This window comes from Tyto alba, unplaced genomic scaffold, assembly GCF_018691265.1.
Source record: "Tyto alba isolate M040663 unplaced genomic scaffold, T.alba_DEE_v4.0 Super-Scaffold_2, whole genome shotgun sequence".
NCBI classification, from domain to species: domain Eukaryota; kingdom Metazoa; phylum Chordata; class Aves; order Strigiformes; family Tytonidae; genus Tyto; species Tyto alba.
The window spans coordinates 85,871,202-85,897,183 of NW_024881282.1; the positions used below are offsets into that span (position 1 = coordinate 85,871,202).

General features: G+C 40.6%; 1 protein-coding gene across 2 annotated transcripts in view; it reads right to left on the reverse strand.

Annotated features, from left to right (window-relative positions):
• Nucleotides 1-25,982, reverse strand: part of TAF3 (TATA-box binding protein associated factor 3) — a 121,559-nt gene that overhangs the window by 13,445 nt on the left and 82,132 nt on the right. For both annotated transcript variants that reach the window (XM_042792229.1, XM_042792230.1), the window contains 2 exons: nucleotides 13,861-15,677; nucleotides 8,792-8,874 (listed from right to left, as the gene is read on the reverse strand). In XM_042792229.1, the coding sequence (XP_042648163.1) occupies nucleotides 8,792-8,874; nucleotides 13,861-15,677 (1,900 nt within the window). The remainder of the gene's footprint in view (nucleotides 1-8,791; nucleotides 8,875-13,860; nucleotides 15,678-25,982) is intronic.

The window sequence follows — 25,982 nt, forward strand, 5'->3', positions numbered from 1 at the left end:
GCAATAAGCAGCAAAATCAAAGAATCTCACAGTAGGTTGTTTTGTTTTCTAATGACTCAAGCCTTTTTATGGATTCACTTTTGCAGTCATCACCCAGTGTGGCCAGCAGCAAAATGAAAATAATTTGCCACAGCCTACCAACTACCATAAACAGGATGAATAATTAGTTGGGGTGGCTTCATTAATTAAAACAAAAAAGAAGAAAAAAGCTAAGGACTACATCTGAAGTTGGAAATAACTCACACTCAGGGAAGAAAAAACTCTTATAAATCACCTCTAGAAATATAAACAAAAATGATCATTTAGCTGTTTTGGTAAATGGAATATGGTATTTTTCACTTTTTTTTTTTTTTTTTTTTATTCCATATAAAAGCTGGAATCCTGAAGGAAGGGAGAGGCTGGGGAACCTCCACCAAAGCGAACGAGCCTTTTGGATGGATACAAGACCACACATGGGGATTTTACTGCAGGATTGAGGCCAATATGTTACACTCAAAAAGAACAATCGGGAAAGGGATATGAATCATACCCCAGACAATATCTTCATTAGAATACATTCAGTATTTAAAAAGGCATTGAAAATCAGTCCTCCAGCTCTTATAAATTAAAAGACTACAGAACAGAAAAATGCAGGTATGTATATACACACAGAAACACACACAAAGATTTATGAAAGCTGCAAAGATCACTGGAATTCCTCAAGCACACCTCTGAAGCCTTGGAGAGGAGAAAGATCATTTTTCATTACCCTGCCTCCTCACTTAGGTGGTCTATTGATCATATCAAAAATGATTTCACCATTACATGCTCTTTTCTGTCTTACAGTAAAAGTTGGATTGACACCCAGAGCGTTAATTCTGTTAACGCACGGTTAATGCAGTCTTTCTCTGCTAAGTGCTACACCGTAAAATAATTGGGATACCCATTAGCACTGCAATAAGCACAGACTTTCGCTGCCCGGACTCTATTGTTTAATTTTCCCAAACAGTGGTTTACCCTTCTACATTTTTCTCCCTGAAGTATCACTTTTTCCCTCCTCTTTAATTCCACAATAAGTTCTCCTCCAGAGCTTTCTGTTGAATAAGCAACGTCTCGCAGGGTAACCAACACCGCCCACAGCTGTGTCCCACAATAGCCCCATGCTGCTTGCATTACGTCTTTCGGAGGATTTGGTCACGGTGCCTTAACTGCTCCAAACACTGCTCTTATTCATAAAAACGTGCAGAAGGAGGGGCTTCCAGCAGGATTCCTTTACCTGTTTCCCCACCACAAAACAGTGAAATAAATGGAATGGGTCATGAGCTACTTGGCTGGTAATGCAAACCTACGGCTTGACAAGTCAATAAAAAGCCAATCCTTTCCTCCCCAGCCACACGTAGGGAGCCAAGGCTAGAGGCAAACAATTTGGATATGCCTACACAGGGAGGTTAATGAACCCCATTATTCAGCTATTGTGGGCAAACACTGTGAAGACAGTAATCTAAATTATCAAAGTCTGAGTAGCTCTCCACTAAATAGCACCCAAAGTTCAAAAGTTTCTTCACACAGTCTGATTTACCCATACAAGAACAACCGCATTAAAAACTAAAGCTCCTGAATATCCACTAAAAATGATAATGTAAAAATAAGATGCATTCTTGGAAACTACACAGGGCAGAATTCTAGTTTAATTAAAGCTAACAGCAAAGTCCTCTCTTAGAGATCTAACTTTTTGCCACAACTTCCCGGGAGTTTGAGCAGTTTCAAAAAAAATACATATTCTTGTTACAACTGCAACTACAGGTCCCCAGTGAGCTTAGGGGAACACCAACATGGCCCTTGCCTCATTGCTTGTCTTCAACCAGATCAATAAAAAGTGTATCAATGGATTTGCTAATATCTTCTTCTCGAATCCCTTGGTGCCATTACTTCATTAAAATCTGACTGTGTATGTGTGTATGTATAGTTTTCCTAAGAAAATTCAATCTCTGGAGAGTTTGCAGCTCAACTCTTAGGTAAATTAAGCTTGTTGCAGATAGAAGATCCATCATTCAGGCATCTGTTTTTTGGAGAACATTACCCTATAATAAACTTGGTGGTACCCTGCATGGTGCAGGTTAGATAATAAAGTTTTCCAGAATTTTAAAAAGTATGAATAAAGAACTGTTTTACTGCAGTTCTGTTGCTCAACTGTGGTTGAGCAAGTAGCAGTGGTGACACAAACCATGTAAATTTATGAAAAATAAACTCCTCTGACAGTCCAGCTGTGTTCCAGGTAGGGTTATAGCTTCAATGAGGAGCTTTCTCAAGCTGCATTTCCTCTTAAGCTTCCACTTTTTCAGACACATGCTATTGTGACAACTTATAAAAATACAGGCTATGAGCACCTTACTGTGGTAGAAGTTCTTAGATGGATGATGACAGAAACTTGATGTAATAGAACAGAAAGCAACAGGACAGTCTTCCCTGTCCTCCTCGTCCCAAAAGTATGCTTCTGGGTCACCACTATTACATAGAGAGGTCACATCTACTGGTCCCCAAATAATTTGGTTTATATTGCCACCTGGCTTTGAGATGCCCTAGAAAGGATGTCAGCTAGCTATGCTGGTGGCTTTTGTCATGGGGATATCATGCAGTCAGGAGAGCCTCCAAATGAACATAAATTAGGGCTTGAACTGATAATATCCTACCAAATGACAAAAAGTTTTAGTGGAGCCAATTAAGTATCCGGATAACAGATTTTTAGGATTTTATTTTACAATCCTCAGGTTATTTAATATACATTTTTTAGAGACACATATGCACACATATGTGAGCATGTGTGTGATTTGTTTTTGGAAAAAGTCACACATCTACTCACTTTAAAAATATTTAAGACAAAGGGCAACTTCATTAGAGCAGCAAGCCAGGTTTACAAGTTAAACACTTAAAATACCTGTCCTTCCCTTTCTCATGTCTGGTTTTGAGGTTTTCTGCTGATGGCAGAGCTATGATACAACGCAGTACAAGTCTGGAGCAAAAGCCTGAAATTTTAAAGTAAATCTGGAGACCTGGTTTCACAAAAAATATATATCCTGCTTCTAAGTCACAGAAACACTGAAACAGCAACCACTGAGTGGTACTCTGCTTTGTGGGCTGGTATTAGTGTCAGAAGCCATGTGTTTTTTTCTGAAAAATTCTATTTAAATGTAGAATAAATTTATCTAAAGTATCAAAAATTACAGCACATATTTTTGCTGAAGTTTGTCAACTGTGGTAGCAGCTGGAATGTCAACACCTCATCAATAGATACACTTTTTAAAACCTTATGTGTATGGAAAATGACTGTGCTTAGGAAAAATAACTAGACACAAAGGAACCATGATGCAATTGAATAGAAGTATTAAATTGTGCTCATCATTTGCAGTTGATTTAAAATTGAGAAGTCTATACTAGCTATGGGGTTTTTTTTGTTTGTTATTTTTTTAAAAAAGATAGCATCTCTAGTTCCTTCCTATACTAAATCAGTTAGCAATCTACCTTGATAACACTGGAGTGGAAAAAAACCCAGTGAAAAACCCTTCCAACATATCATTCAAATCATATCTAAAAAGGTGGTCATAAATATTTTAGAACCCAAGCAAACCAATAAGAGCTAGGCCCATTAAGGATAAGATCTTTTACAACAAATTAAATAAAACAATTTATTGAAGCTTGGACTTGAGATAAACTAGATTTACTAGCTGACCTTTTATTCATTTAAAGAACAAAATTAGCTCTAATTGCATTAGAATGGAATCCAGTAAATTTCTTCTAATGTGGCATCCATGCAAGTATTGCTGTAATTGTTTACAACTAAGATGGAAATGCTTTGATTATAATCTACTTTCTTCTTGTTTTACTGTGCAGTTAAAACACTTGCAAAAAACCCTGAAGTAGAACAGTTTTTCCAATATCGGTTTATTCATCCTTCAGCAACGGTACATTTTCATGTCTATTAACCTGATGTTATTAATAGCCATCTCTTTTGAACTGATGTGTGTTGTAAGAATATTTGAACACCAGACAAGCTCGAATGCAGATATCTCTTTGAATCTAGAAGCAATATGGAATCGTATTCACAGAAACAAGAAAGGAGACTTCTCTGCCATTACCATCACTGCTTTTTATGTTGATCCAAGCAGAGGAGCCAAGAAGTAAAATGACAGAGAATAAACTGTTCGCCACACTGCAAAGGCATTTTCCTCACCATTGCTGCATTATTTGAGTAAACTTGTGTTGCTGTTACTGTGCTGTGTTTATGGTGTGATGTGAATCTCCATTTCAAGCACTATAAATCTGACACTTCAGACACCTGAAAGACTCCATGGCCTCACCATGATCTGTAAGTACTGCCATTGAAGACAATGTTTTATGTGAAGTTCCCCCAAATGAACCAACCTCCAGATGAACAAGTACTTAAAAGTACTTCCAAAAGCCTCCAAACAGCTCTTCTCTCTAACAGAGGAAACTGAAATAACTCATTACTCCATCTAGTTTTTACTCATCAAATTCTGTGAATCCCCAAAAACTTCTCTCATACCTTTCTATGGCTGTATTGGGTTTGCGTGGCAAAGTTTTGGTAGTGGGGGGCTACAGGAGTGGCTTCTGTGAGAAGCTGCTAGAAGATTCCCCCATATCTGATGAAGCCAATGCCAGACGGCTCCAAGGTGGACCTGCTGCTGGCCAAGGCCAGGCCAATCTGTGGTGGTGGTGGCACCTCTGTGATAATATATTTAGGAAGGGGAAAAAGAAAATCTGAGCAATTGCAGCTCGAAAGAGGAGTGAGAATAGGTGAGAGAAACAACTCCAGACACCAAGGTCAGCGAAGGAGGAGGGGGAGAAGGTGCTCCAGGAGCTGGAGCAGAGATTCCCCTGCAGCCCATGGTGAAGACCATGGCGAGGCAGGCTGTGCCCTGAACCCAGGGAGGTCCATGGTGGAACAGAAGTCCACCTCCAGCCCAGGGAGGACCCCACGCTGGAGCAGGGGGGATGCCTGAAGGATGCTGTGACCCTGTGGGAAGCCCCCGCTGGAGCAGGCTCCTGGAAGGACCTGTGGACTTGTGGAAAGAGGGAGGACGGTTTGCTGGTTTGCTGACAGGACTTGTGACCCCGTGGGGAAGCCACGCTGGAGCAGTCTGCTCCTGAAGGACTGCGCCCTGTGGAAGGGACCCACGCTGGAGCAGTCTGTGAAGAGCTGCAGCCTGTGGGCAGTACTCACATTGGAGAATTTGATGGAGGACTGTCTCCCGCAAGAGGGACCCCACACTGAAGCAGGGTAAGAGTGAGGAGTCCTCCCCCTGAGGAGGAAGGAGCAGTAGAGACAATGTGTGATGAACTGACCACAACCCCCCATTCCCTGTCCCCCTGAGCCACTGGTGGGGAGGAGGTAGAGAAATCAGGAGTAAAGTTGAGCCCAGGAAGAAGGGAGGGATGGGGGGCAGGTGTTTTAAGATTTGGGTTTATTTCTCATTATCCTACTCTGGTTTGAATGGTAGTAAGTCAAACTAGTTTCCCCAAGTCAAGTCTGTTTTGCCCATTATGAGTGAATTGCTGAGTGATCTCCCTGTTCTTATCTTGACCCACGAGCCTTTTGTTATATTCCCTCTCTCCCGTCCATCTGAGGAGGGGAGTGATAGAGCAGCTTTGGTGGGCACCTGGCATCCAGCCGAGGTCAACCCACCACAATGGTGACTTACGGTATTCTCAAACAATCCCATGCTAGTAAACTCCAAAGACATGCTAATTGAAACACAGCAATTCTCTATGATAATTACCAGTTATTCAGAACTTCATTACCAACGGAGATGAAACATAAGTTTAACCTTCCCTTACCATAACACACCACAAAAACTTCTGTTTCTCCCTATTATGAGCTACTCAAAAGATCGATGATCCTACTGTAGTCTTTTCAACTAATAACTTTAAATTGAGGTCACAGACTTCAGAGGTCCAAGCCACACACAGAGCTATGTAATGCTTTGCCTCAGAGCCACACCAGTCCTTTTCATAATGATCACAACATGTGAAAATTAAAATATGCCCTGAGTTCAAGCTGAATATTAATTGTTGAGGAGGAAAGCAAAAGTATTTAGAGTAGGACAGCTCCACTGTGAGCCCTGCCACATTAGACCAACACACAACACAACAGTTTCCAGAGCCACGTGGCGCAAACTGTGTTTACTTGTGTAACGAAAAATTTCTTCCTGTATTTTCCCTTGGAAAACTTTGACAAATCCTAAAAGCAATTAAAAACCTCAATAAGTTCTTTTTTGCCATCAGCCAGAAGGTGCAACTGAGTGATACAGTCATTACACCAGGACAACTTTAGAGTGCCAGTATGGTGGGCGGTGAGGAGATATTTAAGGTAGAAAAAGGAAACCAGTAAGCAAATAGAGATGGAATGCTAATGACTCAAACCTTGTTTGGTTATGTATCCTAAAGTAATCTCAAGAATGAGTGTTATGTGGAGAAGATGAAGTTCCCCTCCTAGGCCCAGTATAGACGCTGCAGAGAGTTGCAGGACAACCGCTTTTTCACATTTCCTACCAGCTGCTTCCAGGACTCTCCCAACCCTGAAGATGTCAGCCTTGGTGCTTAATTCTCCTGTAATTTATTTAGAAACTTTGAACTAAGTCAGCTTTGTGTATCTCCCATCCTGGAGTTGGGGTTTAAACTCTAGGCTTTGCCGTGCTAAGGATCACAACAACTGAGGCCCTCAGTTGGAGGCCAAGGTGCCACTAAAGATTTAGAAAGGAAACTGGGATAGAAGTGGGTTTCCCAAAAGGCCATGAAACAAGATGTCAGTATCTCCCACCCACTACGGACTGGCAGGGCTGCTGATGATGGCAGAATCACAGAATGGTTTGGGTTGGAAGGGACCTTAAAGCCCACCCAGTTCCAACCCCCCTGCCCTGGGCAGGGCCCCCTTCCCCCAGCCCAGGGGGCTCCCAGCCCCGTCCAACCTGGCCTGGAACCCTTCCAGGGAGGGGGCAGCCACAGCTGCTCTGGGCACCCTGGGCCAGCGCCTCACCCCCCGCACAGGGAAGAATTTCTTCCTTATACCTAATCTAAATCCACTCTCAGCTTAAACTCATTACCCTTCATCCTCTCCCTACACCCCCCGATAAAGAGTCCCTCCCCACCTCCCCTGTCCCCCCTTTAAGCCCTGGGAGGCTGCTCGAAGGTCTCCCTGGAGCCTTCTCTTCTCCAGGCTGAACCCCCCCAACTCTCTCAGCCCGGCCTCCCAGGGGAGCTGCTCCAGTCCCTGATCATCTTAACGGCCTCCTCCGCACTCACTTGAGCAGGTCCATGTCTTTCTGACACCGGTAAGTGTAAAATGTACTCGTACTGCTGGTAAGTAATGATGCACCCATGTGATTTGTAGCAAGCAGATGGAGTCTGAAGTACCTCCTCAAAATGTGTGAGGGTATGAGAAAGATGGCGGTGAGATAAGATGGGAAGCCAAGTCAGCTCTTTGGTGCTAAAATGTGGCTTCAGAACTTTGATTCAGAAGTTCTGTTTTGAAAATATGACTTAATTTTCTCCATATAAAAACCTGTACTGTCCTTGAGAAAGAGGAGTTTAAAAGTATCCATAGCTCCTCAAGGAGGAAAATAGACTTGTGGGCTTTAAAGGGACAGTCTGTCCACCCGTGCACATTCAAATCTGCACATCAGGACAGACAATCTGAGGCACAGAGATTTTAGATCACACTCAAATATTACGAAAGGAAGAAAGCAGAAATGGCTGAAGAGCAGGAAAAACCCCCAATACTTCGGGTGGAGCATGTCCCAAAGAAACCAAGAAATGACTGAAGTCCCATAGCTACTTCAAACTAGTAAAACTCAGTTACCTACTGAGAAGGGGTAGGACAGCACAGAAAAAACAGAATAATCATCAAAGATGCCATTTAACTTATCAAGCAGAAAAAGTAGAGATTAGGTGATTCAGTGCAGAATGGCTACAAAAGAGAAACAACTACATTAGCAATATTTAATGTGATGAATGGAAAGAAAAAATCTGTTTGGTGCTCATATTTACCATCAGACACTGAAAGTGTGCTCTACGCCATTAAAAACATGAAAAACCTGATTAAAAGAAACCCTTCACATACAGTACAGGACCAGCCTAAAAAGCCCAGTGACGCATGGTTTCCACAGCCTCTCCAGTCACCTGTTTATGCTGTATGATCTCAGGATAGGGATCATCCTATTTACACTTACACAGTACAAAGTAACTACTATTTGTACAACAGCACCCAATAATTAGGGAGCTAATGAACCAACATTTGAAATGCGTTAGGTAAACTCATGAATAAACATCAACAGTTACAATAAAACAGACGCGTATAAAGGAATTTCAACTGTTATGTTTTAAAGCATAAAAAACTGTTAGTTGAAGAGCGTTATGAAACTTAGCTGTAGGTTACACCAAGGATAACCGTCCATTACGGAAACCTCACTAAGTATCACCGGAGGCATCATACGAGTCTAGATAGAGTTTTGTAATCCATGCCCTCAAAAGGCATGGTGGAAGAAACGCTGTAGAATGGACAGAAGATGATGGGTGCCACTTGGAGAGCAGAAGAGAAAGGCCAAAACGTCCAAAATGTTTCTATTGGTAAGCGTTGTGCTTGAGTTTTCATTAGAACGGTCAAAAGATGTCAGAGCTGTATATAAGTCATTTGCTACTAATTTTTAAGTGTTTCCCACTGAAAATAAGAGCTACCACAAGTGACAGAGGATGAGCTGTGGTAAGCATACACCTTGCAGAGAGATTTATTTGTACTTACATCTTGTCTTGGCCTGCACCCACTCTTAATGTCAGCCGAGGAATAACCGGTGATGGAGCCGGAGCAACTGGTTCCACCTTTATCTGCACAAGGGAACACAATCATCAATCAAAGACTGAAAGCAGACTCCCAAAATATATTAATTACATGAAAGCATTAATGGAGTTAACCAAACAGAGTACACTGGCTTAATGAGACAAACCTATGACAGACGGATCACTGCTCTCTCACGCTTCATGGTGTGGCATGGATGGTCAGAGTTTGTTGGGAGCTCCCAGCCATAGCAAATCACAAACATGAATTGTAGACTAAAAAAACAACTAGAAACTAGAAACTTCATTGCATTTCTCATACACTTTGTTAACAAATCTTCCTGATTTAGTATTTTTCTAAGAACACAAAAAACCTCAGTACGCTTCTAAACAATGACATGAAATGCTTTGATCTCAGTACTCAAACTTGATAGGTGCCCACTGGTGTTTGCACTTTTTTTTGAGATTTAAATTACTTCCCAGGTTCATCGTATAAATGTACTGTGACCCTCCTGAATCAAAGTTAGATCCAGAGGAAGTAAATAAACCCCAAGCACCAACACTCTTCTCTGAGCTTTTTAAGGCAATTAGGCTGAGGTTTCTAATGGCTATTTTTCAAATGGCCTGGTTTCCAACCTCAGTGTCTGGTGGAGTTTAGATGACTTGAGTATGTCCTTAAGTCTTTGAACTATTATCTGCCAAAAGTACCAACTCTCATTGAGCTACTGCTTTGCAAAACCTGTACAGAATCACCTCAAATTTTACAGTTGACACTGTAATGATTCTCTGTATGTAAGTTGCTCAACTTATATCCATATATATGAGAAATGTATATACATTATATATGTGTGTGTGTATATATATATATATATATATATAAAGAGAGGGAGACTGGTTTCATTTTGAGCATGTGCGTCATCATATTTAATAAAATAACCACTTAGCTGAATCTGGTCCAGGAACTTAGGAGAGCCAAAAATAGTATGCACACACTAAATGCAAACCTGAGCAACCCTCAGTGGGAGAAATTAATTTTAAAAAGCTTTCATAAAGAAAGAAAGGACAATCAATTCAAAGCACAGAAAACAGTGCAGGAGACAGCAGGCCAGAGTGGGAGGACTCAATTAGGACTTACACTGAGGAATGGTAATGACAAAGTCATGTGCCATGCACCTTGACCAAAGAATCAAAGCTGCTCATTAGGAGATGTCTACTCCAGAGAGAGAAGGGCTGCAGCCTGAGTAGTACTTCTGTTTTGACACAGTTAACTGTGCTTTTCAATAAAGCTCTCTGTGGATATGTATTAGCCTAAATCACATGCCTCTATGCTTTTGTTTATGTAGCATGATTTTTTGGTATGTCATTACCCTGGAGTGTTGCAAGAGCTTTTTATCTCTGGAGCTCCTAATGCCTGCAACAATTTCACTGCCACTTTCCATAGGTAAATCTTTTACTGCTATCCCAGCATCTTAACCTGTAGCTTCATCCACTGGACAGAGACATGGAAATGAACCCTGGATACAGGAGGCTCAGGCACGTGACTCTGCACAGACTCTCTTACCTCTTTTGCTGCAGGTTTCTCCTCCTCTGTAGTGCCTACTTCAAATACAAAACTTTATAGGACAAGCACTGCTGCTTAGCTTCCAGGACACAGCACAGCACACCACACCTGTCCTTTGGATAAAGGTCCTTTGTATTATTATTTGTACACCACCAAGACGTTCTAAACAATGGTGCAGTGGGCTCATGTGGCAGAAGAAAAGCACATAAAACACTTCTTTATGCTCAGATACCAACATTGCAGGTGATGTGAGAGGAAAACTGGGCTCCACAACAATCCTAAACCTTACTCCTTTGATACATGAGGAGAGGAAGCATCTTTTTACAACATGGGTTTGTGTGTAGGGTTTGCATGTCTGAAGCAGAGGGAAAACTAAGAAGCATTCAGTTATATCCTGGATATCCTGGTCTTCCTCTACATTGACAACAGGATTTTGATTTACAAATAAAGGCAGTTTACTTCGGAGCAGCTCTGGCCAGCCCTGCCCCGATGCAAGGATGGCTCCATTTCTCATGAAAGCAGTTCCTCAATTACTTCAGTTTATAGATCAGCGTATTAAGGTTAGCTGAAACTGGGTCAGCAGCTGCTTCGTGAGCTGCTCAGTCCCTCCTACAGCACGCCCAGTAATCTCCACAGTAGAAGTGGGGTGTAACTGCTTCAACTGTTTCCTTTTAATTTGATAGTGCATGCAAGGCAGTGCCCCAGCTCACTGTCTCCTTCTCTGGTTCCAAGGGCAGCACCCCAACACTTACTGTGGAGCACAGTACTGCAGGCAAGCCCTGTGAAAAAGCTCTTCTTCCTCGGTGCCACCACCGAACACTTCCAGCATGCAGCCTTCAGCTTCTGCTTTCTGCCATTTATGCAGAGTACTGGTTGCTGTTCTGTGTCTTCCAACAGCTCAGGGCAAAATTACAGGGAAAACTTGATAAAAAAGCTTTACTTCCTCAACAGGATGGGATGCACACTTAGGTAGGAACTATAACAATACTCAAAATTGGAAACATTACCACTGAGTGGCTCTTTTGTTTGTGTATAGGGATATTAGAAATAGAAATCTGGTATTTTCTACTGACCATGAAGAGCTGAAACTGCAGCTAGCCCACACACTCATCTTTCAGGTTGCACCTACGCCTCCGAGGTGGACGCGCCGTGGAAGGTTAAGCATCCGAGCAGTGACTCGATCATTTGCTCTTACAGCACAACTGCTGGCTAAATAAGTCTTGTGTGATCTAAAAGCTAAATTAAGGAAATGCGTACTTTTAGGGGTTAAAACGAAAGAGCAGCATTCTGGAGTAATACTGGGAATTGGGGCCAGGAGAAGAGCATTTACAGTGGATTACTAAGCTTCCCAAATCACCAAAGAGGTAAAGTCCAGCAATATAAGACTCCTTTGTAGCTAACTAAAAATACATTGTCAGTGGATTTGTCCAGTTTTATGTATAAGCAATACTTCTTTCACCTGAACTAATACTAGTAGTCATATAAGCCCCTTATTGCCATGTGCTGCATTTTTTTTGCTAATCTTCAAGGATTTAGCTTCTTTGCCACATACCTCAGGGCACCAACTGATAAAGCTCTAACTCTCCATTTTTCCAGGACACCAGCAGTGCGGCCTTGCAAAAAATGAAAATCGCTCAAGAGATTTAAAGGGGAAATTTATTTTTAAAATCCTGACTTGCAGCAAAGAGGTGGATTTAAAAAAAGCTTATCTATCAAGAATCAGTTTAAATTTTAATTCTATCTGGGGACTCTTTCATGCATTCTAGCTTTAAAGTTTATCTTTTGACAGGGACTTTTTGCCAAGGTAATGGGCAGCTTTGTCAATTTAATTTGTCCAAGTTTTTATTACTGTTGAATTCCTTTTCCTAATATTTATATATATATATATTTATATATATGTATGTTCAGTCTATCCTGAAGCTTTAGCAGTTTGTATTTGTGTATCTGTTATATTGCTCTGAAGCAAACTAGATGTAGAGATTTGCAGAAGAAATGCAAAATCGAATGTAGGAAAAACAAGCAACTCTTCTCTATTTTATATACATGTGTATTTAACTTAAATCTCTGCAGAAATTCTCAATGAAACACTGACAAAACATCTCAGGCATGAAGAGCAGACAAAATGGGGAATCTGTGAAAGTGTTGCTGCAGTCTAAAACCTGGACATTAAATTAACACAGACAACTGGACCACCACCCTGTCAATCACCGACTCATCCACAGCAGACATATGTTAGTTCTCCAGATCACCCAGATTCTGCACTGAAAAACCACTTGTGAACTTAAAAAATATGTCATATTTTGAAATCAGCAGTTTGTTTCAAGTCCAGCAGGTAGCACAACAGGGTACAGTGGCAAATAAGGAAAGTGAGGAATGTGCTAAATCTGAAAATCTGAACTTGTACAAACTGAGTATTACACTCAAAGCAGGATGTAAAGAACATCTTGGTAAAACCAGAACTTACATAGTGCTTTCTAATGCTAAGGAGAGGGATTTAGGAAATCCTGTATCCAAGGTTATCACATATGAAGGCTATCTCTTCTTTTCTTCTTTTTTTCTCCTTTTTTTTTTTTTTTTTTATATATTAACAATTTAATGTGTATAATAAGGTGAAATGACAAAAAATTAGCTCAAACCCTGATTTAGGGGAGCTGTTTCTAATGGGATTTCAAATCTGATAACATGCAAATATGCTGGTTTCATTTCTTAAATATTAAATATATTCTCAAGATTAGGCGATATTGGAAAGAAGAAATTATCTTCAGCTGATGTAAATCAGTAAGAGTTACAGAAGTGGAAGGACTTCAGCCCACATGAAAACTATCTCTCCCTTTCTCTCTCTCAAGCATAATACTCAAAATGAAAGGTGACATTTGAACATTTAGACCATAATTTGAAAACAATTTTCTTCAAACAAATTGGAACAATAAGGGGGCGGTCTTGATAAGAGAGGATTCAGCAGCTCTTCTGAGCATTGGAGGTAACTGGTGAACTTGTTTATTTGAAGGCAGCCTGCTCCTCATTTCTGTCCACCTCGTAATTTACAGGCTTCTGCAAGCTTTGAAACAGTAGACTTTTAGAAACTAGATGTAAAATTTATATGGAAGGTATACAGTTGCTGGCCCTACTAGTGCAAAACTACAGAACAAAATTTGTGCACTGCAACACTACATACATTTGGTGTGTGTGTGCTGTTGTTGAGTCTGAGCCCCAGCTTTTCAAAGTGAAGAGTGAGTTGAGGAAAACCAGAAGGACAACCTCACATTTCAAAGTCACAGAACCGAACTTCCATTGTTTTGTCTTCCAAGGGATGGGACAATACCTGAAACTTCCAGCAGAGCTGTTATTTTTAAGAAATACCAAACTTGTAATCACACAGCTCCTCAAACCTCTCAAACAATGCTCAGCAGCAAATATGGGAATCCACATGCATTTTTCAAGCAAGTACGCCATCTCAACTCATCTAAACAGCTTACCTTTTCATGTTTGTGTTTCTCTTTTTCTTTCTCTTTCTTTTCTCTTTCTTTCCTCTCCTTTTCCTTCTCCTTCTTTTCCTTTTCTTTATCCTTCTCCCTTTCTTTCTTTTTCTTCTTCTCTTTTTTGTCTTTTTTCTTTTCTTTTGGTTTCTCTTTGTCCTCAAATAGTTTTTCAGGAAGCATTGGAGACAAGGAAGGTAACATGCTGGGAAGCCTCATAGCAGTTGGTGTGCTGAACAAGGGCAAAGACATTTCTTTGGAAGGTAACACATGAGGTGCTGATGGAGCCTTTATCTTATCTTCCTTACCCTTATCTTTAAGTTTCTCTTTGTCTTTCTTATCCTTGTCTTTTTTGCCTTTCTCTTTCTCTTTCTTTTTATCTTTATGTTTTTCTCTCTCTTTTTTGGTATTGCCATCTTTCAACTTTACTTTTGTGTCAGCATCCTCAAAGTCTTTTAGTTTGAATTTATAGGGATCAAGATCATCATCTTTGAGTAGTTCTTTCCACTGAAACTTTGCTTCCTTGTTTCCTTCCTTGTCTTTATCCTTCTCCTTATTCTTTTCCTTCTCCTTATTTTTCTCCTTGTTTTTCTCTTTATCTTTTTCTTTTTGTTTTTCTTTCTTCTTCATTTTTGTCTTCAGCTCTTTTTTCAATTTCTTTTTGACTTCTACTGATGAAGCCAACTTGGTTTTCTCCTCATAAACTTTGAGAAGAGGTTCTGGAGTTGGTGGTGAAGCAGAAGGAGAGGAGAAATAAGTGAAGTTTGTAGGTGGATTAGAAGGTGTCCCCATGTTTGCCTTTCGAATGACCTCATCGATTGAGTCATCCATTGTCCATGAAATGTCTGAACTTGAAGTCCCACCCGAGGGAGGTATTGGAGTTGCTCCTGCCTTATTTGCATTATTGGCAGAAACGGAAGGTTTAGGAGTTGTAGTCTCTGAAACAGAAAGTCTTTTAGGACTGGTAAAAATTTCCCCTTCTGATTCAGAACCAGAGGAAAACTCAAAGGGATCTGGTTCTCGTTCTGCACATGCACGAGCAATCACAGCATCGATTGAATCATCAATGGTCTTGTCCATTACTGGTACTTTCTTAGTCTGGTTTTCAATATTTGGCTTGGTGGCAAGCTCAGGTGGTGTCTGTCCTTGTTTTACTTGGATGTTTTCTTTTCCGATCTTGTCACTTAACGCAGCCAGAGGGGTTCTACTTGGTGTTTCAGGCTTGACAGGTGGTTGGGGAACATGAGCAGGAACCTTTGGACTTTTAGGACTTTTTGGGCTCTTGGCGCGACCTGGTGACTTTTTCTCTTTGGATCCAGTTTTTGGTGAACGTATGGGACTTCCAGTTACCACTGGTGAGGGCGTAGTTTTAGGTGATTTTGTCTTCTGTCCTGGAGAACTTGTTTTGGACTTTGTTTTGGGTACAAACGGCTTTGCCTCTACAGTTTTGGGGGTTGGGACTTGTGATTTTGCAATGGGAGCCAACATTGGTGGTTCTGGTGAAGGAGGGGCTAAGTCTGTACTGTCCTGAACATGAACTGGAGAAAGCATTGGTGGTACTTTTTGAGTATTGATTGAACTAAGAGGCTCACGTGGTTCCAAAGCTCCATCCAAGGAGTCCCCTTTGGAAACAGACAGTTTTGGCCGTTTCACAGGTGGAAATTCCTCAGCATCAGGACTTTCTAACGGTCTCTTGCTCAAGTAGTTCTCATCATTAATTGCCTCATCCTCTTCCATATCTCCTTCTTCTTCCAGTGGCACCTGCATGGCCTCTGCAGATGTACCTCCATCGGTAGGTACTTGTTCCTCTTCCTCTTCTGTAACAAAGAACATTTTTAAAAAGCGTTAGGATAACTGTGTTTTACAGAAACAAACAAACATCAGATCAAATGTTAATATGCATCTGAGCCCATATGAGATAAACGGCCACCTAACAGCTTACTGGTCTACTTGGAGGGAACGTGCGGCATCTCCTCCGTTTTGCATCAGCCACCATCACAACTGACAGGTACCCTCATCACAGTGTAACGTCAAACCCATGAGCAAAGGATATGAGGGTAGAGATCACCAATGATTGTCTACCTTGTGGAGCAGGTCCAAAGTGTCAGTTCTACCTAAAACGTCTCACTGCAGTTGTTGGGATTACAATAACACAAACCAGCTTCATTCATTTTAAATGAAGGGAGAGAGGTTGAACCATTTTTTGCTGTATCAAAGTGGACTGTGAAGCATACATCAAAGTAAAGTTCACTGGAATTAGCTGCCTTGCTTATATATCGTACAATTTTGACTGCAGATTAACCACTAGGAAAATGTCTTCCTAAACCTGGTTTGTTTTTCCTGAAGCAGCACTGTCTGAAGGTTAATGCAGAGGACTAAGCCCCATTCAACCTGCCCCGTTCTGTCTCTGATATCATCTTAAGAGCTTGCTGCAGATGGACGTTATCTGTTATGATAATATGGGAACACCCCAGCACTGCCTGTGTGCATGTTGGTTTGGATCAGGAGCATGCTTTTGAAATGCATCTTCCCTTCATCCCTCTGTACTGTTGTTTTGTTTGCATCATGGAGCAATCCTGGAGTGCATATGCTGGCTTCTTGCTGTAGTGAAACCAAAATGAAAGATAAGTTGTTAGAGGAATACACCTAAGATGTTCCAGTTTCAAAGTGGGCATTCAAGCTATAAGACCAGAAAAAAAGCTTCTGAAAATAAGATAAACCTGCAACATGCACAGTGTAGACATCAGGCACCAACTGTTTCAGGCCAGTGCGATTGCTCGGTATTTTTGTTTAATAGAGATTTTTTTTTTTCCTACATATAACACCATCTTCAGTCTTACACATGTGACTTTATGGTGCGGAGAAAGGAGAAAACTCGTTGGAATTTCCCAGCAAATCCACGGCAGGTTTAAGAAGAGAACCTCTGATCTCCCCAACCACAGCCAAGCACTTTATCCTCTTGGATACACTTTCTCACTTTAAAAATTGAATTATCCAAGCAGGAAAAAGGATTCTTAGTCTGGAATAAGAACGAGCAGACTGGCGTTAACGTGACACTTTATATTTGCTGTAATTACGTCATTACACCTATGCCGGTTAACATTTCTGTGTAGACAACCTTGCTTCACTTTACCCCATGTCTCTATGCACCTGCAAAACCTCATGACATTTTGTCTAGCAGGGTTTCTGCAGAAAGATATCAAGTGCCCTAGGATTCTCACATGAAATACAAAGTAAAAAATATTGATTATGACAGTGAATAAAACTCAACTTCTTAATGAGCAGGTGGTTTTAAAGAAGCAAACACTGAGAAACTTATAATGTTACATTAACACCATTTAAAGCTTTGTAAGACAGCATCTTTCTGAAATATCTTTCCAAGGCATTATTTTCAGGTTTTCTGTGCTGGTGTTTCTCTACTGTAATGTGTCAATGCTCTGATTTAGGAGAGTTGAGTCAAGAGCCCTGGGCTGCAGCACAAATCTTGCCAGCATCACAAATTAAGTAAAATGAGCTAGCAACTCTGGCTTTTGCCAGGGCCCAGAGGATTTACAGCAGCCAGCCCAGAGAGGAGACTTTGCCTGAGGATAAAGTCTTAGCCTTCCGTGAAAAACAGAAATGTTAGGGAGTTAGGTTTTGCCTGGCTGGGCACTGACATTAAATTTTTTAAACTGCAAAGTTAGAGTATAACTGAGAAATCACTGTGGACCGAGCCTGCACCTGCTATGGGGGAAAAAACCTGCTTCCAGATCATGGGAGTCATTTCAACCTCTGTTTAAGCTGTTGCAGAAATCAGCTGCCTTCATCTCCTCAAAACTGTTTTGGGGATGAAGAATTAGCATTCATCAGATGTTAGACAGCACTGCTTGCTACCAAGCAATTCCTTCCCAACCCCATTCAACCTAGTTTGCCACCGAGAGTTTGTTTTCATTTAAAATTTTAAAGAGCACTAAAATTTAAAACAAACACCATACTTTAAAATCGGTATTTAGAGAAGTCTTCTGCCTCAGCTACAAGATGAAAAGTGTAGACAAATTCAAACATTGTGAAAGACAGGGTTTGATCATGCAAACCTTAGAGACAGCAACATAAACCATTTTAATATAAAAAACACGGGGATAAAAAGAGTCAGTAAAGTGGAAGAGAAAATACTGCAATGAACAGTAAAAAAAAATTATCTTTACTAGAAAAACCGAAACATTTATTTGATAAAGATTTCTGCCCGGTGTCTGCTTAAACAGCCACGCTGTTACACTGTGTCTCACGGAAGTGCACTGCAATATTTCATATTTTTGTAACTCCTTCCCATCCCAAGGTGCTTCTCATGTTTTACCTACTCAGGATTGCAGAATACCAGCAGCTGCTGGATCAAAGGTGAAAAAACAATTTCAGAGGAGGTTTGGAGAACAGGGACTGGAGTTTTGTACAACAAAAAAAGAGCAATGCTTATTTTTTTTTTAATAAGGCCAAGCAAAGTTTGCACCAGGCCCACGAAGTTTCTGTGATCTTGTGTGGAGATGCCAGGGAAGGGCAGAAAAGGTTAAAGTGCAGTTTGTAGAGGTGAGACTAGAAATCGGGGTGTCTTGGCTCCAGCTTTCATGCACATTCCTGCAAGCCACAAAGACAACTTAGTAAGGAAGCAGAAGCATTACCATCCCTTTTATATGGACTTGGATTCCCCAGAACATCTGGAAAAAATTGCCTGGGTCAGTCCTGAACAATCCAGGGACTAAGGAAGTTCATGAGCACTTAACTACTGACACACATTCACCACTTTTCAGACATGCTCAGATGACAATCTGGAATCCTATCATGGTCAAATGAAATCCAAATTTCTCTTGGAACAAGGCCATGGTCTGATCCTCAGTGAGGACTGGTTTTCTGCCAGGCAGCAGCTTTCAAACCTGAGCCACTGCAGCTGTGGCCATGGCAGAAAACAATAAAGCACTTTTTTTTTGGGGGGAGGGGTTAATTAGAGAAAGTGAAATCTCTGTTTTATGTTCAAGAGCTACAGGCTCTTTTTTCTCCCAAAGGATTCACACTGGAGCAGGAACCAAATATGGGAAAACATCAGCTTTTAAGCGTAATCTGCTTGACTTGGTGACGAGCATTTAAAACCTTGTGGCCACTTTTTCACCTCTGTCCATCTCATTCACCACCCGGCACTTCTCGACGCGCAATCCTTTGTGCACAGGATTGCTTTTTAACTCTCTTTACTGCCCTCTCTCCCTATCTCTGGCCACCTTATTAATGATCCGACTCCTGAGTTAGCATCTATAGGTCAAATGGATATCATCTCAGCCATCTGCCCTAATAACTCTCTCCTGTAATGAAAGGAGACTAGAGCTGTTTGGGAGGTTTCTCAAGATAACAGATATGTATTTTTTTTTTTTTTTGGCTGTTGTTAGAGAAGTCAGTGCTGGATCAATATTAATGCTCACATTACTAAAGCTATACAGAGCAATTGTTTATTATGTCAGCCGGCCCCATGTGCAGAGCCTGGCTTCAGACGATGCACAGGCTACAGGAGGGATGAGTTCAGCCGTCACAGCACAGCCCCGAAAGTGAATTTGTCCACCGCTAAAATAAAACAAGCTGATAGCTGTTAGCATGCTGCTTATGAGAAAACTGTTTGCTAAGACAGCATTTCTTACTGGAGCATATTAGGATGTGTAACATCACCTGGGGATGTGTAACGAGGCAAATTCTTCACTTTCATGAAAGGATGATTTTGAAGTTAAGGGAGGAAGGAATCCACTCCTCCCTCGACACAGGTCTGCAGCGTGATCTCAGGCAGGTCACACTACGTACTGCTGTCTTCCCATCTGACAAGCAATGATAATTTCATCTCACAGAGGCGCTGTAAAAGCTGAACTTGATAAATACATAGCTCCTCAGGATCTCTGGACAGAAGGCATCAGAATCCCAAATACAAGCCATGGGGATCTGTCACCACTTCAAATGCTGGAAAATTTCTTAAGGTGAACAGTTCAGGCAAGAAACTGAAACTCCTGCACCTTTTTAAGAAAAAAAAACACTAAAGAAGCACAACATTTTTTCTTGGTACATCATGTTCCTGTAGCACAGCAGGGACTCTAAAACCAAAGGCTTATTGAATATATACCTTCTTAATTTGGCCACGGCTCAGTTTCAGGACAGCAATACTCAACACTTCAGTAATGAACTTCCAAGTTCACAATGATCGAGGGACTATGTGTCCCTAAACCTGACACAGGGGTATACAGAAACTGAAATTCTTTCTTTTTTGCAGAAAAAGAAGTGCAGTCACCTGTACCATGCTATCATGCTCTCCTGGCTGCCCCATTAGAGGAGGCTGCACACATTGCTCTTTCAATAACAGGTCAGATGAAAGTGAAGGCAGGAAAAAACAGATGTAAAACTCTTCTGACTGAAGAGAAAGGCACCTACGTACAGGCATTCTTCAAGCCAGGAAACCTATTTTTCTGTCTGTCTGTCTATTTATCTATCTATCCATCTGTCCATCCATCCATCTATAAAATCAACATTTTCATCATTTTGGTCACTACCAGACTTTACTTGGTAGCTTCAGAGACAGCAGCATAAGCACTTACAGCTGGGTGATGTCCTAGAGAACATGGCACAGACTGGGACAGACAAGATCCCTGCTCAGCTCCTGGCCCTGCCAAAAACTTACCCTGTCTGTTGGCTGGTATTTAATTTAAGCAAAGTTCCAGTCTCTCTTCTGGAAACTGGATTAATATTTACCCATGTCACAGGGTGGAGACAGAATAAAACCATCTGGCTAAAATCTGGAGATCTAAGAATAAACCAGTATTTCTTAGGTCCAAGATGAAGCAGAGGCAGACACGCTAGCCTAAAGGTGGACATCACTTTCTGAAGGAAGTATAACATGATGTTATTAACATCAGCCTCTTATCTCCCATGCAGTGGCTAATGTTTTAATTGCACAAAGATCTGGCAGGTAGAAGTTCCTGTGGAAGCCAATTCTTGTTATTATAATAATGGAAGATTTTGGCATTTGGTATTTGATATTAACTTTAGTAAAGTAGATAAACAGTATCAGCTATCAGAGCAAACCCATTAAGGATACAGTTCTGAATGAGCAGATGTTTCCATGCAACCCATACATGCCTATTTTCAACAATTAAATTTCTTCCATAACCCTTTCCTTTTTAAACAGAATTTGAACATTTTATTTTCTAATGGAATGCAAAATAACTAAATAAAGATCTAACAGTAGATCACACATTTCTTTCACACACAGTTCTGCTCATATCAGGACTCTCTGCTCCTTTGCACTGCATGGTACCAAGTACATAAGCAAGGAAGTTGAAAGCATCAGGGTTTTTAAGGAAAATTAGGACTCACAAAAGGAAATAATGTGGCAGTGCCTGCACTGAAATCTTCAACCTGAAATCTTCTTGTCTTTTCAAGCGTATGTTCCTTAGGATTGCATGGTTATTGAGCTGAAGGTTTTACACACAGGCCAGCTCAGTTTCTCAAATGCAAGAAAGGAAGGGATCATTCCCACCCAACCAACACCGAAGCTTTTTAGTGAAAAAAAAAATACCAAAAAACTTCCTGCAGACTTCCAGAATAACCTTCCCATTGCTTAGATAAAGCATAAAATTAAGACATAGATATATTTTGAGAAATTTTAAGTCACTAAGTTAAGAGCTTAACATCCCTATCATATCCTAGCAAGTAGAGGCTTTTGACTTCTGCTAAAAGTGAAAAGTCTTTTTCTTATGCCATAACAGGTTTTATCTATTTAACTTGTAATAACAATGGTCTCTCCCCGAAACAAACAGAAAGTGTGCTTGTAGTCCATAAAGGAAATTAATGGAAGAGTGTCAAAATTCAATCCTGATATCCTACAGGCCAATATCCTGATACCCCAATGCAAAATGAACACAGTAAGATACCTGCAATACATTTTGAGCTTAAAACACCAGATTTGATATTGATATATATGTGTGTGTATATATGGTATAAATATATTATTATATATATAATTTCTCTGCCATATGAACCAACTGATCACTGATGTGACTTGTTTACTGAACAGGCAAAACATCAACAGATTTATCTTCTACTGCATAAAGGAGATCAACCAGCCTACTACCAAACCCTGACATTTTCCAGTTGACACTTTCTATGGGAAGAGAGCTGGTAAGAGAGCACCATCAAGGAGCTCATCTTCCACGTGTCTCAAATTTTTCCACTGACATTGCCAGCAAGTTCATTCCAGTGCCTTCTCAGTATGTTCTGAACTGCAGAAACCGCAAATACATAAAAAAAAAAAAAAAAGGCACTTTCAGGTGTGGCTAGTGATTTTGCATACATAACTGAAACACTGTAAAGTGGATGTTAAAGGTGCCTGAAGCATCCAGACTTGTTAGTCACACTGGAAAATTTTGGCCCAAATGTCTGGGTGGTGCCTTCAACAATCAGTATTAGCCAGTATTGAACTTTGAGGTGTTCAACAAGACTAAGACTTTGTGTATACATTTATCAGTCACTCCAAAAGTAGTTATTAACCTGTCCAAAAAGCTACAAGTGGTCAACAAAACCCCTTCCATCCCTAATGACAAAATACATCCATCCATCTTGTAATATGGATGATAGCAATAATCTGGTTCAGGACTCACAAATTTCCAGACCAATTCAGTAACCTCTCCACCCTGTTGAACAACTGCTTCACAGTCTTGATTAAGCATTTCTTGGTATGAAACCAACAGAGATGAACTCTTGAACACCAGCATGAGAATAAGATATCGATGGTTTGTGAGAAACAAACCACAACTACTAAAACTGTAATTTTACATCACAGCGTTGCTTTAAAAAGAAACAGTCCCAATCTTTCTTTTGTCCTGGTTCAAGAATTTCTGCAGGAGAATGGGGAACTAACTGAGGCTAAAATGAGAAAGATTATCTGTTAGTTTGAACTCAAATCACCAGTCTGGTCTCTCATGATACTACTCAAACTTCTGGGCTAGAACAAGCCAGAGGAAGGTCCTGTACCTCCTTTCTTGTATCACTCTTCTCCACAGTGAAGGGACTTAATAGGCTAACTCAGATGGAAATGTATCTGGGGGTGGATGGGGAAAAAAAAAAAAAAAAAAAAAAGAAAGCATTTTTCTATCCAGTTGGCAAAGTAGAGAATCTACCTCAGGATCGCGCAAGCCTAAGGGTGAGGGAAAGAAGAGGCAAGAGGCACAGAGCATCTGTCTTCAGGCATCAGATCTTGGCTTAAGGTAAAATGTGCAACTTTGGCTTCCAGAGATGATTTAGGATACTGGATATGATGAGAATAACACTTTAAAATACTTACTAGTGGTGGTCCTCATTGTAGTACCTTTTAGAATATGCAATGTTTATGAAGCCAAACTACCCAGGCTTCTCAAAATGACACACCCAGCTTCCTGCTGAAGACAGAAAAACAGCGTTGGCAGATGGTTATCAGCTATACTCATAATCTCTCTCTGACCTGACAAAATATCAGTCCTGCACTTGTGCTGAATATAGCAAGCAAAAATATGTCTCTGTCTAAATACAGAGAGGGAGACTTGATTTTCACTTTGACTTTTTAATAGCGGCCAAACAGTTTTTGTAGATCATGCATACATACGTGAATAAACGCATGTGCATGGCAAGGCTATGCTAATGTGGCTGAAGCTGTTACGCAGACTTTGGATGGAGAGTAAAGACAACCACAGAAGCACATTTAGGAAGGTGCTTCCTAAAATTGGGTGAGAAGATAGGTGAGAACCAGCCAACGCCGTATCAGCAGGGCAGCCCTGGTTCAGTCGCTCTGGTGTTGAAATCTGCAGAACACTGTGACGCAAAAGCCACCGCTGTTTGATCAAAACATACAGCCAGGGACCTCCATAACAAAATCTGGATTAATCTGCATGCTTTTTATTTTACTTTTTACTCCCTCTGGGGTGTACAATCCTTAACAGAATCGGGAACTCGCCCCGAAGTACACGTGCAGGCGTAGGGGTTTTCTCTTTAAAGGAACATTTTGACTTCTAAAAAATGGAATTATTAGCAAAGACAAGGTAATTAGGCAATGACAATTCATAGAGTACAACCAATCAATAACAGAGTACATTAGCAAGACTGACAGAGGTGTGAAGCCGATACGTTATAAATGGCTCTATACTGACCTGTAAAAATGCAGCGTTTCCCTAACATTCGGCACAATAAAAAACTAAAATGCTATATAAGCAAGCCAACCTGAAATGACACCTAGTATTATAAATGGCCTAATCTATATGTTAATACTGTTGTATCACATAACTGCAGCAAGACTAAGATAACAATATGACTTTGGGGTTTCTATGGCTACATCCTGGGCTAACGTGCCTGAAAGGGCTTGCTGCTGACACCACACAAGCTTTCTGAGTGCTTCTCTTTGGTTATTTATGATATGATTTATGATAACGACAACATCTCCTATTTTCTCCCCTCGTCAGATACAATAAATTGCCATCGTTAATCACCGTTCTTGCTTCAGCTATGATTACAATAGTATAATAGGGCCTAGCTATGGTAATACTGTGCATTAAGGTGTTTTTTCCCCCCCTTTAAAGAAATATGCACAAGTAGATCTTTGTAGCCGATGTCAGTACCTGTAGTATTTTAATAATCTTCCTGGGAGTATTTCTGTATGAGAATTTCTGTTACAACCAAGATTCAGCACTGCTCCTCTTGCAAAGATCGAATTTATGATCTAAAGACTCAAAATCCACATCGTATTATCTGTATGTAACAATTCTCAAATCTAATACAAGGGGCTTATATGTATTTTTCTTGACAAAAGGAAAGCAGACGGTCAGTCTTTTCACTTTGCACCTCCGTATCTAATCTTCCTGGCTGAGCTTTCCAGACCAGCTTTTCAAGTATCACAAATCTTACCAAAAACAAAAACACTGAACCTATATAAACATCTGGAAGGATTTTACAGTGTCTTTCCTTTTATATATTATGGTCTTGTATAAGAAAATATACTGTTCTACCTTCAATAAAACCCTGTGCTAAAAAGCCCCAGACTCTTACAAATATTTTAGGAAGCAGCTATTTATACCTCCTATCAGAGGAACCAACTAGGTATTTATTACATTGGGGTACCCGCACTTCTGCCATACTAATAATTTTTACCTGGCATTGCAGAGTATGTTTGAGTTCTTCACAGATTTGCAACCTACATATGCATTCAGGTACTTTGATTCAGAAGTGAGAAAACAGTGATTATTTAATATCTTATTTTGCAACTGAGCTAAAGAACCCCCAAAATGTAAGGCGTAACTGCCCCATATACATCACATATTTCTTTTACCGTATTACTTCAGATCTTACCTTTTCTTCCCAAAAGTTTAAAATTTAAGCCCCAAAAGCTTTGCTTTCTGTGTAACGCACCCATGACAGCAGAAATGTGGTTTAGGGCACAGGTACTTGAATTTAGAAGTTGTGTTTCTTGTCCTCAGGAGTCTGAGAGACAGCGAGTAAGAGACAGACATGATGGCATGCTGGCGTATTTCAGACTGTATTGATAAGGTTATTTCTATTTATATTGCTGCTATAAATAGCTAACATACCCTTCAGCCCACTGATCATTAGTGACCCAACTCGTTACTGGTTTTGTGGCAAAGATTGCATAGATCATAGACAGTGGCAATACTGATCAGGACAGGGAGGATGTTTGATGTGTAAGTGGTAGCGTGGAAGAAATGGGAACATGAAGACAGTGGTCTCCTATCAAATGATTCGCTCATCTCAAAGTTCAGAGGATAAACACGGGCATTGCTGTGCTAGGTGTGGCACAAAATCCACGTTGAGAGAACACCTCTGGCAGACTGGGTCTGCAATCAGCTACAATTACCTGCATCTGCCTGTGACTTGATTTACTGCCTCAAAAGTAAAACCTGGGCTATTTTGGGTATTAATCTGTTATATACTTGCTCACATGATGGAGTTTCTGAAAAAACGCATTATCAGAAGGAAGCTTTGGCTCAACACAACCTAAACACCGTCATCACTCTTGCTATGCAGGACAAAGATGCAGCTTTACCATCGTAAAAAGGCTGCGAGTGTTTATATCACCTTCAAATAAC